The sequence below is a fragment of the Eucyclogobius newberryi genome, unplaced genomic scaffold (genome assembly GCF_026437365.1).
Source record: "Eucyclogobius newberryi isolate DKJ021-1_F unplaced genomic scaffold, fEucNew1.0.hap1 SCAF_3, whole genome shotgun sequence".
Lineage (NCBI taxonomy): Eukaryota > Metazoa > Chordata > Actinopteri > Gobiiformes > Gobiidae > Eucyclogobius > Eucyclogobius newberryi.
The window spans coordinates 34,231,697-34,245,775 of record NW_027315945.1 but is presented as its reverse complement, the minus strand read 5'-3'; the positions used below and the strand labels follow the sequence as shown (position 1 = coordinate 34,245,775).

General features: G+C 42.0%; 1 protein-coding gene across 1 annotated transcript in view; it reads left to right on the top strand.

The window, feature by feature from the left end:
- Positions 1-13,318, top strand: part of slc2a3b (solute carrier family 2 member 3b) — a 28,712-nt gene extending 15,394 nt beyond the window's left edge. The window contains exons 2-10 of the mRNA XM_072460951.1: positions 1,631-1,735; positions 3,205-3,365; positions 4,703-4,943; positions 6,015-6,177; positions 7,959-8,146; positions 8,924-9,028; positions 9,115-9,216; positions 10,116-10,319; positions 13,055-13,318. Of these exons, the coding sequence (XP_072317052.1) occupies positions 1,631-1,735; positions 3,205-3,365; positions 4,703-4,943; positions 6,015-6,177; positions 7,959-8,146; positions 8,924-9,028; positions 9,115-9,216; positions 10,116-10,319; positions 13,055-13,303 (1,518 nt within the window). The 3' untranslated portion in view covers positions 13,304-13,318. The remainder of the gene's footprint in view (positions 1-1,630; positions 1,736-3,204; positions 3,366-4,702; positions 4,944-6,014; positions 6,178-7,958; positions 8,147-8,923; positions 9,029-9,114; positions 9,217-10,115; positions 10,320-13,054) is intronic.
- The last annotated feature ends 761 nt before the right edge of the window (positions 13,319-14,079 follow it).

The following is a 14,079-nucleotide window of genomic DNA, read 5'->3' as shown; positions in this document are numbered from 1 at the left end:
TAGTTTACAAAAATGATGCTTTATACCTCCAATTTATTTAACTTTTTATTTAATTTATTTAACTTTTTAATTCATTTAATTAACTTAATTTATTTAGCTTTATTTTTTTCATTTCGAACATGCCCATAGATGCACGTACAATTAGTCATACATCCAGTAAAAAGTATATATACAAAAGTGAACAAAATACACAGTAGAAGTAGAAGAGGAAAAGCAGCAAGTTGATTTCTCACATTTACATTTGAGAATTATTTTCTTGACTTTTCTTTTGAATTGTGTCGCGTTTGGACGTTGCTTGATTTCTTGAGTTGAGTTTGTTCCATAGTTTTGCACACTTGCTTTATTGTTGTTCGACGTCTTCTGTCCTTTAAGTAGTATCTATGGTCTCTTTCACAATTCTTCTCTTTTAACGAGAGGATTGGGGTGTTCAATAATTCCAGCGTAAAAAGGCTTCTGTTCCATATACTGCACTAACCCCTTTAACTGAAATACAATTACTTTTCTTATGAGTTCCTGTCTTAATTTGCTCGATTATACCTGTTCTTCTAAGGCCTCTGTGTCGACAAGGCCAAAAACATTTAATATATACACTCAGAATCACATTTTTGTCCGACTAAATGTGTTTAAAGGTGATTTAGTGAGTGAATTGTCTGCCTACAACTGCACTTGAACTAAAAACCCCGCTAACTGTCTAAAGATGAAGCCAAACCGTGGGCATTGTCGTAACGCAGAAGGAGAACGCACAAAGCTGAGATCCAGGGCCGGATGGAGAATGGCTCATTGTGTGTAATTACCGGGGGCCTGAGAGTAAACAACAGGCGCTTTGTGAATGGAGCAGGAACGGGCCATTCATGCGGAGGAAAAGGGGGCGCTGGCACGGGCACAACGTTTGTGTTACCGGGGCCGAAAAACATGCCGCGAGAGTTCATCACAACGTCGAAATCGACGGCGCATCGCGAGAGATGAGTCGGAGGAGTTTGTGGGTTTGATTGCCGTTCTGAAATTAGCCTCGTTTTGCATAAATGCGTCACGTTACAGTTGAGTCGCCTCGACTTTTATCAGAGCCGCAACGACTTAATCGACCAATTGTGACCAGCCGACTTAACAATAATAATAATTACCGTTATATTGATTTTTTCTAGACTGTTCAGACTCTAAAACGTACAAAAATACCTTTTTTTTTTTACAACAGCTGGGTTATTGAAGCAAAATGTCCAAAAACATGGATAATTTATGACTTTTATCAATATTACAGTCATGAATCTAGAAGCGGTCAGTTGCCATATTTTAACCTTCATTTGGTAATTTTTTTTAAAAAGTACTTAAAAATTGTAAAATATTTTGTTGCAGCTCTACTTTCTACATAAATAGGTTGACAAATTGCAGTATCAAATGACAAATGGGTAGAACTTTGAAAATCTGACAAATATAGAAAATAACTAACTTTTATCAAAGCTCTGTCATGTTTTATGTTGTTTTTATGTCCAACTGTGCTATTGTTTTCTTAATAGAAAAAACACACACACACACACAAAAAAAGAAAACGCAATATTGTTACTGAAATATTAAATAGTTATTGGATATTGCATATTTTTGTCTTATCTAATTTGCCCTCTTTTTCACGCTGCAGCCAAAGCAGAGCGTCACTCTTCATCTTCTGTTCTGTGTGGCCACCGCCGTCATTGGATCTCTGCAGTTCGGCTACAACACGGGCGTCATCAACGCCCCAGAGGAGGTGAACGTGGGGCGAGTGGGGGGCGAGGGTGGGGTGCGAGCGTGGGGGCAAGCATGGGGGCGAGCGTGGGGGCAAGCATGGGGTGAGCGTGGGGGCGAGTGCGTGCGAGTGTGCGTGCGAGTGTTGGGCAAGCGTGGGGTGAGGGTGGGTGCGTGCGAGTGTGCGTGCGAGTGTTGGGCAAGCGTGGGGTGAGGGTGGGTGCGAGCTTGGGGCGAGCGTGGGGCGATTGTGGGAGCAAGCTTGGGGCGATTGTGGGAGCGAGCGAAGGGGCGAGCGTGAGGAACGTCGGGCGAGTGTAGGGCGAGTGTTGGCCAAGCGTGGGGGGGAAAGAGTGTGCAAGTGTTGGCCGAGCGTGGGGAGCGTGGGGCAATTGTGGGAGTGAGCCCAGGGGCGAGCGTGAGGAGCATCGGGCGAGTATTGGGCGAGCGTGGGGTGAGTGTTGGGCGAGCGTCGGGCGAGTGTTGGGCGAGCGTCGGGCGAGTGTTGGGCGAGCGTGGGGGGGCGAGTGGGGTGAATGTGGGGCGAGCGTGGGGGGCCAGTGTGTGTGCGAGTGTTGGGCAAGTGTGGGGCGACCGTGGAGTGAGTGGGGCAAGCGTGGGGGTGAGTGTGTGTGCGAGTGTTGGGCAAGCGTGGGGTGAGTGTTGGGCAAGTGTGGGGCGATTGTGGGGTGAATGTGGGGCGAGCGTGGGGGGCGAGTGTGTGTACGAGTGTTGGGCAAGTGTGGGGCGAGCGTGGGGTGAGTGTGGGGCGAGCGTGGGGGTGAGTGTGTGCGAGTGTTGGGCAAGCGTGGGGCGAGCGTGGAATGAGTGGGGCGAGCGTGGGGGCGAGTGTGTGTGCGAGTGTTGGGCAAGCGTGGGGCGATTGTGGGGTGAATGTGGGGCGAGCGTGGGGGGCGAGCGTGTGTGCGAGTGTTGGGCAAGTGTGGGGCGAGCGTGGGGGCGAGTGTTGGGCAAGCGTGGGGCGAGCGTGGAATGAGTGGGGCGAGCGTGTGTGCGAGTGTTGGGCAAGCGTGGGGCGAGTGTTGGGCAAGCGTGGGGCGAGCGAGGGGTGAGTGTGGGGCGAACCTAGGCAACACACACACAAGTATTTAAAACTGGAGAGTCTTTATCTTCATATAGTGTTGATCCCGTGTCCTTTCTCATGATGCATAAAGGATCGCTGACAGTAAATATCAGACATTATGATACTAAATACTGCCCTCAGGTGGACATTTACAAAACACAACAAACACTGATTAGACCATGTATCAGAATACATGACAAAATACATATCATCGCAGGTTAACACTGCATTTCTATAGCCCTTTTCCACTTCTGCAGGGCATATAAAGTGATCTCGAAATCAACCAAAATTGTCACGATACAAGTTCAAAGTCGAGCACGTTTGGTCAATTATTCCCTTTTCCAGTGCAAATACGCTTTCAACAATTACAAAAACTAATCTTAATCCATTTTCTTTTGACTTGACAGAAATTGCGTGTGTTCTTCCAAAACGTGTCGGCCGAGCGTAATGGCACGCCCCTCAGCCCGGGGTCCACCACTCTTCTCTGGAGCCTCGCCGTGGCCATCTTCAGCGTCGGGGGGATGGCCGGCTCCTTCTCTGTGGGGTTCATGGTGGACAAATTTGGCAGGTGAATATGTCTTTGTAGAATCACGCATTACGCATGAGTTAAACATGTGCAAATGAGACACGTGTTAAACTCTGTAAGTCATGTCAACATAAAGCTTTTGTCACTCCCACAAAAGAGGAACAAAAATCTTTACGTAAGTGAATGTTACGCTGTCAAATATATTACTCAAGGAGGAGACGAAGCACGTCAAACACATGAAACAGGACTCAAACCAGGACTCAAAACTAAACCTAGAACAGGACTAAAGCAGGACTAGAGCAGGACTAAACAAGGACTAGAACCGGACTAAACAAGGACTAGAGCAGGACTAAAGGACTAAACAAGGACTAGAACAGGACTAGAGCAGGACTAAACAAGGACTCGAACTAGAGCAGGACTAAACAAGGACTAGAACAGGACTAAACAAGGACTAAACAAGGACTAGAGCAGGACTAAAACAAGGACTAGAACAGGACTAAACAAGGACTAGAGCAGGACTAAACAAGGACTAGAACAGGACTAAACAAGGACTAGAGCAGGACTAAACAAGGACTAAACAAAGACAAGGACTAAACAAGGACTTTAGGACTAAACAGGAGTAAACAAGGACTAGAACAGGACTAAACAAGGACTAAACAAAGACTAGAGCAGGACTAAACAAAGACTAAACAAGGACTAGAGCAGGACTAACTAAAACAAGGACTAGAACAGGACTAAACAAGGACTAAACAAAGACAAGAGCAGGACTATACAAGGACTAAACAAGAACTAGAGCAGGACTAAAACAAGGACTAGAACAGGACTAAACAAGGACTAAACAAAACTAGAGCAGGACTAAACAAAGACTAAACAAGGACTAGAGCAGGACTAACTAAAACAAGGACTAGAACAGGACTAAACAAGGACTAAACAAAGACTAGAGCAGGACTATACAAGGACTAAACAAGAACTAGAGCAGGACTAAAACAAGGACTAGAACAGGACTAAACAAGGACTAGAACAGGACTAAACAAGGACTAGAGCAGGACTAAACAAGGACTAAACAAAGACTAGAGCAGGACTAAACAAGGACTAGAGCAGGACTAAACAAGGACTAAACAAAGACTAGAGCAGGACTATACAAGGACTAAACAAGGGCTAGAGCAGGACTAAATGTAGGAGTTTTTGTTTACTTTTACAAAATGTAGGAGTGAAAGTTTGGTGTCTGAAAACTACTCTGAGAAGTACATTTCCTTTTAAAAGTACTACACAGACTTCAGAACGCGACGTGACACGTGTTCTAAAAGTACTACACACCCTTTAGAACATGCTACACATTCGGCTCCGTGATACGTGTTCTCGCCCTCTGCCCGTCGCAGGCGGAAGTCCATGCTGCTGGCCAACATCCTGGCCGTGATCGGAGCAGGTCTGATGGGCCTGTCGGGCGTGAGCAGAGCCTATGAGATGATCATCGTTGGACGTTTGATCATTGGCGTGTTCTGTGGCCTCTGCACCGGCCTCACGCCCATGTACGTGGGTGAGATCTCGCCCACCAGACTCAGAGGTGCCTTCGGGACGCTGCATCAGCTGGGCGTGGTCATAGGCATCCTGGTCGCGCAGGTATGAAAACCCACTTACATTTATGACCAGCTGCACTGGTATGCACTGGTATGGTTCCCCCTAAATTTTAGGAAGACGAATGACCTTATTTTTTTCTTTCCATATTGTAAAAGTTAAGATTGTAAAAAAAAAAAAAAAAAAAGCAATACTCCAATACAAGTCTCAAGGTGTTCTAGGACAGGTTTTTACAATTGTCTAATTGTGACTTTATTTGGTATATTTATACCTGTTGTAAATATAGATTAAAGTTTTACACCAATCGAGCAGGTATTTGTGGAGAAATCTATGAACTCTGACAGGAGGTGACATCACACCAGGGACATTCATTCCAGTCAAAGTTTATGCAGAATTTACACACAAACAACTTTTTTGAAACTCTAAACGTTCAACAACAAAAGAATTCAACAAAATAAAGTCGCTCTCATATATTTCTATTTGTCAAAATAAAAAATTGACATTAGATTTTGCCCAGTGTTTGCTGGGTAATTTCCTGGTGTGATGTCATCAATTACAAACAGGATGTGAAATTCTAAACCTAAAAAATGTGCTATTCTGTGATATCATTTTTATAATAAATTTAGCAAAATTCTAAATATATTTATCTTTAACTGCATTTTATTTAGTTCAATGAGTCATCATTTAATGTCTCGTCATTTAATGTTAAGATTATTATTATATATTTATTGCAGTGTAATATGTAAAGGAATCAAACCTGTTTGAAGTCGGATCTAAAGTACTGTATTTTTCGGACTATAAGTCGCTCCTTTTTTCATAATTTTGGCCATGGTGAGAGTAAAATGCTGTTTTTTCATAATAAGTCCATCCCGGAGCGACTTATATGTGATATTATTTGTTATTTTCACACTTGCAACTGCATTTCATACTCACATGCGACTTATTAATGTTTTTTTCTTCTCTATTATGCATTTTTTGGCTGGTGCGACTTATACTACGTAGTCCGGAAAATACGGTACATGTGCAGCTCGAGTGCGACGCTTCGTTTGAACTTTCAGCGCTCGTATTACTCTTTGTGCAAACGACTCACGCACGTTTTGCCGTTGTTCGTTCCAGGTCTTCGGCCTGGAGTACTTGCTGGGCTCGGACGCCCTCTGGCCTCTGCTGCTGGCGCTGACCATTATACCCGCCATCATCCAGACCGGCATGTTGTACTTCTGCCCCGAGAGCCCGCGATACCTGCTCATCGTCCTCAACAAGGAGGAGGAGGCCAGGACTGGTACGGACGCAGAACAAACACTCGCCTCTATAAGCGCTAAAATGCTGCTGGATTGATCGGGTTTGGGTTTCTTTGTAATTACCGAGCACAGCAGAACTTCCAGATGATTTCGGGTCACAAAAGCTGAACTGTTTATTAGTCATTACACCCTTATCGCAACAAATATCTTCATATACCGTATTTTCCGGACTATAAGTCACCAAAAAATGCATAACAGAGAAGAAAAAAACAGTTGCAGTATGAAATGCAGTTGCAAGTGTGAAAATAACAAATATGATCACATATAATTTGCTTCGGAGTATAAGTATAAATATAAGTATAAGTCGCACCCCGGCCAAAACTATGAAAAAAGGTGCGACTTATAGTCCAGAAAATACGGTATTCTTTCCTTTTGCCACCTGCCATCGCATTCTAGTTGTGGTTGCTAAACAAATGTAAACTCGAAGGGGAACATGTCCAAATGATCAGTATTAAATCAGTTTTCGGCGATCGGAACCGTCTTGTTGTTATGAGTCAGCAAAAAGCCATGGAAAGCCACGTTGGATAGCGTCGAATCAGACTCACGAAGAATAACCCAACTCCAGATTCAAGAAGTTTCAATTGAGTCTTGATTGATGAGCCTAACGAGATGACATAACGCCAACAAGACCCGGACAGTTTCTGCAGAGAAAGACGCCGCTCCGACTGTTGCACGCCGTCATATCCCCCCTCGGTTCATGAATATTGGGCCCGACACTCGAAATATAACCTTATCCTACAGACTTCTTAGATACGGGCAGGTCCAGTCTAAAACCTTTCCCTTGTGGCGGCCCCTGGTGGCATCTTACGGTAGCTTTAAAACTGAGAGATATATCAAGACTTGCCTGCTCTACATTGAATTTTCACAGATAAGATAGTAAACTTTAAAGAAAAAATCATAAACAAAATAATAACCATAGAGGCCTTTGCTGTGAAGTTTTAGCATGAACAATAATGCAAAATAACTCTTGATGTTACACTCTTATCGTGCTATTATAATGCTTCATACATTTGTGAGGCTTTTGGAAATGCTTCATCAATAGAACGATTACGTCAGGGAAGAAACCGCGGAAATTAATGACAACAAGCGTGAAATGTAGCTTCTGGAGTTTGTCTTTCTCATTAAATGTAGCCGTAAATGACAATACAACTTAAAAACTAAACTGAGTAAACATTAGCGACCCTTAGCTGGTCCGAGTGCGCTTTTAAAACCCAAATCTGCACATCCAATTCATTTTCCACGTTCTAATGTCGTCAAACGTGTCTCTGGAGATGTTTGTGAGAAATACGCTTCATTATAAAACCCTGTACATGTAACGTTTAGTCATATTAATTGTCAAAATGATCTTGATAAAATAGTGAAAACGTGTTGCGCTAATACACGCCTTTTCTTCAAGCGTCTCGAATTCACAGCTCAACGATTGATACAATTCACAATTTTGATGACGTTTTCAAATGGCTGATGGTTAAATCTTTCCCCCAGTAAAAACACAAATCAACGCGGATGTAGCTCAATTGTAGCTTAATTACTGAGCGTCTCAACTCACTTCTAGTCCGGCGTAGTAGCGGAAATCTGGTAAAATGCTCTGTTTTTTTCATAATAAGTCCATCTCGGAGCTCAAAAATAAGAGAAGAGGCACTATACCAACTCGATTGACAGTAGTTGTTTTAAAAGTCCTCCATCTCTCTTAAACATAACTTCAGGAGGCTCGGTCAGGACCTGCCTCTAAATCTAAATATGTCACGCTTCTTATCCCCCGCAGCCTTGGTGCACCTGCGGGGCCACGAGGACATCCACGCCGACATCCAGGAGATGAAAGAGGAGAGTCTGAAGATGGCCGCGGAGAAGAAGGTCACCATACGGGAGCTGTTCCGGTCGCCCGTTTACCGCCAGCCCCTCATCATCGCCATCATGCTGCAGCTCTCGCAGCAGCTGTCCGGCATCAACGCGGTGAGTGCCGGGGCCCCGGAGTCGGCCTCAGCGCGGGGCCAGAAGGGAACTGTTTTGATGTCATTTGCCGTGATTTAGCCGGGACAGGCGCAGTCCATTTAAACATTCAAAAGCAAACTTGAAGCACATAAAACAGGTATCGACGCATGCTTATGATAATTAGCTGAGATATGCACTTATTAAACTTCTACGTTGAGCTGGAATATGCAGCTCTGATAAGGTGATTTATACAAAATACTGTTATTTTCTGATATTAACGTGAAATTCGAATGTATTTTGTTACTATAAGCAATTTATCATTTTAGTACATCTTTAACACCAGTTTAACACATTCAGGACACATTATGCATCAGGTATTGTATCCTCAGGTAGTCGGCAATATCCTGCCCTGTTGACAGGTTGTACTTCATTAAAAACTTAGTTAAAATACTTAAGACTTTACTAAAAAGAATGTTTTTTATAATTTTGTCATTTTACTTCCTGGTTGGTCACAGGGACCCGACTAAACAAGAGCCAAAACTAGTCAAAAATTGTAAATAAAACTACATTTACGTGTTAAAATAATGTGTAAAACATTTTAGATGGAGTTTTCTGTGTTGATATTATTACTTTTCAGAGAGCTATACAACGTAAATATTCAATAGAATTAGAGAAACATGAAAACTTCCCTCAGTAAAAGCACAAATGTTACACTGCTGCACTGTGGCCTAATAACTGCCAACACCGCTATCATAAAAGGAAACTAGACACTAAAACTACTCCTCTGTATTCTTTCAGGTATTTTACTACTCCACTAGCATATTTTCCCAGGCCGGAGTGACCCAGCCCATCTACGCCACGATCGGAGTGGGTGTCGTCAACACCGTGTTCACCATTGTCTCTGCAAGTGCTCGTTTTAATCTCCTCAAACTCCAAAAAGCATTTCAATACAAGTGAATATTTGTGTCGTTTCTTTTTCCCCCGTGAAGCTCTTCCTGGTTGAAAGGGTGGGACGAAGGACCTTGCATCTGATTGGCTTAGGAGGAATGGGCATTTGTGCGATGCTCATGACCATGTTCCTGTCTTTAGTGGTAAGAGACAAATAATCTGTGATAAATATAACAATAGTACAATGTGGAAGTAACAGTACTCTTAATTTAGTCCAATATGTTGCTACTTTGTTCTGCATTTTTATTAGTTTTACCGTTTAAAATTTATATATATTGATGAGTTTGTTTTGCCATTTCGCACCAATATCATCAATACCATTTTATTTAGTACTTATGTATTATATATGACTTTGGATGGAAATATTATTTTTCTTAATACTATTTTGAAGTAACTGAAGGCTTAATAAGTATTAAGTGGGTGGTCAAACTGTACATATACTAGATACTCACTTGAAATAGTATCAATACCTTTCCTTAATAGTTTTAAAATGGTCTTTGCTGTATATCAGAACCTGTACCAAAACTAAATATAAAATATAAATGGGAAAAGTGGTAGAAAATGAATCAATCAACTATTATTTCGGGTTGAAAATTACATTCTATTCTCTAAAAAAGTGTTTTTATCTATCATTTTAGTATCAAATTGGTATCGAGTATTGAGCCTAATCCTAACACTAGTATCAGTTACATTTACTTAGACAAGAAGTATGAGTCATATTTTTATTGAAGTAACAGTACTAATACTCAAGTTACTGTTTCCACCTTCAGATGTATTTGTTTCTTTTAATTTATTCAATCTGTTCAATTCATTCAGTTTGAGAAATAAATCAGATCTTATCGTTTAGTTACCCGAGAAGTAGTTTGCCTAATATTTCCTTGTACTCCTAATATTTTGCGGTAACGTTTCTCTTATACGAGTACAACGTTCAGCTACTCTTGCACCTCTGTCGTGTTGTTGTGTTAGGAGTATTTATACTTTGTAAACACAGTAGTAGTTCAGAACAGATGACTGACCTGTTGTTGTGGTCTCTCCTGAGCAGAAGACCTATAAGGCGACGAGCTACCTGGCCATCGCCGCCGTCTGCGGGTTCGTGGCAAGTTTCGAGATGGGCCCGGGTCCGATCCCGTGGTTCATTGTGGCCGAGCTCTTCTCCCAAGGACCGCGACCGGCCGCCATGGCTGTGTCCGGCTTCTCCAACTGGACCGCCAACTTCCTGGTCGGACTGGCCTTCCCTAAACTGGCGGTACGAGCGCAGAGAGGGCTCAAAGGTCGTTAGGTCGCGGGGGAAATGCATCATGTTTGGCAAGGGTCCATAATAATAATAATAATAGTAATAATAATAATAATAATTATTATTATTATTAACAATTATTATTGTTATCATTATTATTATTAATACTAACAATACTAATAAATACTGATAATAATAATTATACATAATAAATAATTATAATAATAAGACTAATAATAACAATAAATATAGCCGCAAGCGGCAATGATCGGCCCTCGCCACGCCGCCGCCACACCGCCGCCACGCCGCAAGAGGAGGGGGCGCTAACGCGCCCCAATTGTCCTTTTATTACGCCTACTGCTGAATCTGTGACGCTGTCACATCTTCTCCCCTTTGTTTTACCATCAAAAAGCTATTTTATTTTGAATTCTTGGCAAAATGTGCAGCTTTGCCGCACAGACACCGTGACTCTTTGAATGAAAATGTGGATAACTTTTGATGGTCCTGAAGATGAGTCTCACCAAATTTCAGGTTAATAGGGCTGACGCCCTGGGAGGAGTTTGTGAAAGTCTAAAGTGTAAACATGTTCTGGCGATTTCCCCATTGGAATAACATGAAAGGTTTCGGTCATCGTTACGGCAACGCCATAACAATTATGACATGGGTCTCATTGACTTTTTTGATGGGGATGCTAAAATTGAGTTGTGTGTCAAATTTCATATAATTTCGCAAAACTAAACATTTAACCTCCATATAAAATCTGTAGGGGGCGCTGTGGCGCCAAATGAATTTATTTCACTTCAAGTAGGTTTAGGGCAAAGAGTTTAACAACTGATTCTAATTTGACGCAATTCGGACTTTATCTGCGCAAACGGCAGAAATTTTAAATATGGGAGATTTCTGAAATTCTAGCTACAGTTTGCGGCTTCGCCGCACCGAGACCGTGAGAGGTATCAATGTAATTTGGATAACTTTTGATGTCCCACTCCTCAGTAGCATTTTCACCAAATTTCAGCTTTTTAGGGCCAACGCCCTGGGAGGAGTTCGTAAAAGTACGACGTTTGGAAAAACTCCGAAGTCATGTTTAGCCATTTTTGAAGCAATATGGCCGACATTTGGTTGGGCGGACGGCGTTGCCGTAATAATATTTTTTACTTCTCTTGTCACCATCTACCTCTGCGCCAAATTTCATGATTCTACGATCAGATTTTTTTTGGGTCATTTCCCATCTCTCAATGCATTTATGGTACATTTGGGGGCGCTGACGCGCCAATTTTTTTTATTTTAGAAAAGGGAAATAGCCAGAATGTAGAGAGGCACGATTTTTAGAGGTGTGAACATTTTTGTGACTTTTCGTCAATGTTCACTGGGTGAAAAATAGGGGGGTTGGTCCCGAGAAGAAGAAGAAGAAGAAGAAGAAGAAGAAGAAGAAAGAATAATATTCCGATGCGAAAACAATGTTTCCCATTTTTCAAATGTCATAAACTATACATTTTCGGAAAGCGCTCGCGCTTTCCTACCTCATGGTGTGGGTCCCTGGTCACTGACGGGTACTTTCGTTAATTTTGAGTGGGCTCCGCCCACTTTGTGTTTTTGGCCCTCTATACAGTAATAATGTTCAATTTTTGCATTACATGCTTATATGCACGGAACATGCAAGAGATGGGGAACGTATTCGTGAGCTACTTAGCGCAAATGAGTGCTTTATATGGGGATCTCAATGTAAAGTGCTCGTTTAGTGCGCACTTTTGCACGGGCTTCGCCCGTTTACAACGGTAATGTTCCATTTTCCTACTACTAATTAGTATGCACGGGGCGTGCATGAGTGAAGGAGTGCGTTAGTGAGTGTTTGGAAGTGGGCGAGCGCTTCGCGCTCGATTTCGTGCGCACTACGTGCGCACTTTCGCAGCCGTGCTTCGCACGGCCTTACGAGATTAATAGGCCTCTCGCCAGCTTGTGGCGCTCGGGCCTAATGGAATGATAATAAATAATAATAGTAACAATAATAATGAATGATAATACATAATAATAAATAATTATAATAATAATACTAATAATAACAATAATGAATAATAATAATAACAGCAATACTCATAATAATACATAATGATAATAATAAATAATAGTAATAATAATAATACCAAAGATTACGTCTAATAAAACAGCAAATGGTGTATTTACCACAAATTAATAAGCAAGCCATAGAACAGAACAGAAATTTTCCCACGTGAACTTTAGTTTCTTGGGGAATTTTAATCTTATATTTTATACCTTAAATAAAACAGTATCTGACTCATTTGAATATTTACATACAATACTGGACTGTTTTGAAGCTAGATTATTCTGAAAATTTAAAATAATTTAACTTCAAAATAAATATATTATAAAAAATAAATCCAAATGCACAGCAAAACATATTATATATATGTATATTATAAATATTATGTCACACTCTCCTCTGTGATTGTGAAAGTAGAGATTTGTACTTTTATTAACATTAATGATTAAGGTTGTTATGCATGTTTTACTCGTACTTAAGTGACAACTTGCAAAAGCAATAATTTCCGAAATTCCAAGTTTTCCGACTTTGAAAATGATCTACATTTTGCCACCCTGGTCACATCATATTGCCTCTGGACTATGGAGGGTCCACCACCTGCTGGCCCTCCACACATACTGTATCCATCTAACATCACGTCATGTTTGCACATTGACTTTCTAAGCTCATCCCACCTTTTCTTCTTCAGGAAATGTGCGACGCGTATGTCTTCCTCATCTTCATGGTCCTCCTCATTTTCTTCTTCGTCTTCACCTACCTGCGCGTGCCTGAGACCAAAGGGCGGACTTTTGACGAGATTGCTCAGGGTTTCGCGGAGAGAGCGGCGAGGGACGCGCGGCCTCCTGCCCCAGAGGCCGTGGTGGTGGGAGGGCCCGAGAGCAAAGATCCGGTTCCCACGTCCCCCAACGAGGAACTGCCTGTGGAACAGAAAAGATGAATGATAACGAGGTTTAAACACAAAATTAAGTTCTCACAACACAATCAAGCAGCTACACACAACAGGGTACGACTAGAATAAGACTTTTCACTTCTAATGCAGACTTCTGCCACCTGCTGGTCTCCGCAGAAAAGTTATCGCTTTGCCTGGAATGTTGCCAGGAATGTTACCCAGTCTGGCATTAAACTAATTAAGCTTGTACAGTGAGGAAAGTAAGTATTTGTACACCCTGCGATTTTGAAAGTTCTCCCACTTAGAAATGATGGAGGGGTTTGTTATGTTCATTGTAGGTGCATTTCCACTGTGAGAGACACAATCTAAAAATATCCGGAATTCACATTGTATGATTTTCAATTATTATTGCTGCAAATAAGTATTTGAACACCTCAAAAATCAGAGTTAATATTTGACCGAGTTTCAGCTCTCTCCAAAGATTTTCTATTGGATTTAGGTCTGGAGACTGACGAGGCCGCTCCAGAACCTCCTTTGTTCTCCTGCTGTGATCTTCAGGTCATTGTCATGGAAGACCCAGCCACGCCCCATCTTCAATGCTCTGACTGAGGAAAGGAGGCTGCTGCACAAAATCTCACAATACATGGCTCCATTCATTCTCTCCTTAATACAGTGCAGTCGCTGATTGGCAGGTGTTCAAATACTTATTTGCATCAATAACATCAGTGTTCTCGGTGGGCTGAGGTTGGAGGGACGGTTTGTCCAAATGCTGTAGGCGGCGCACGCAAAATGCACTCGCAAATATTTTAAGTACTTTTGTTACC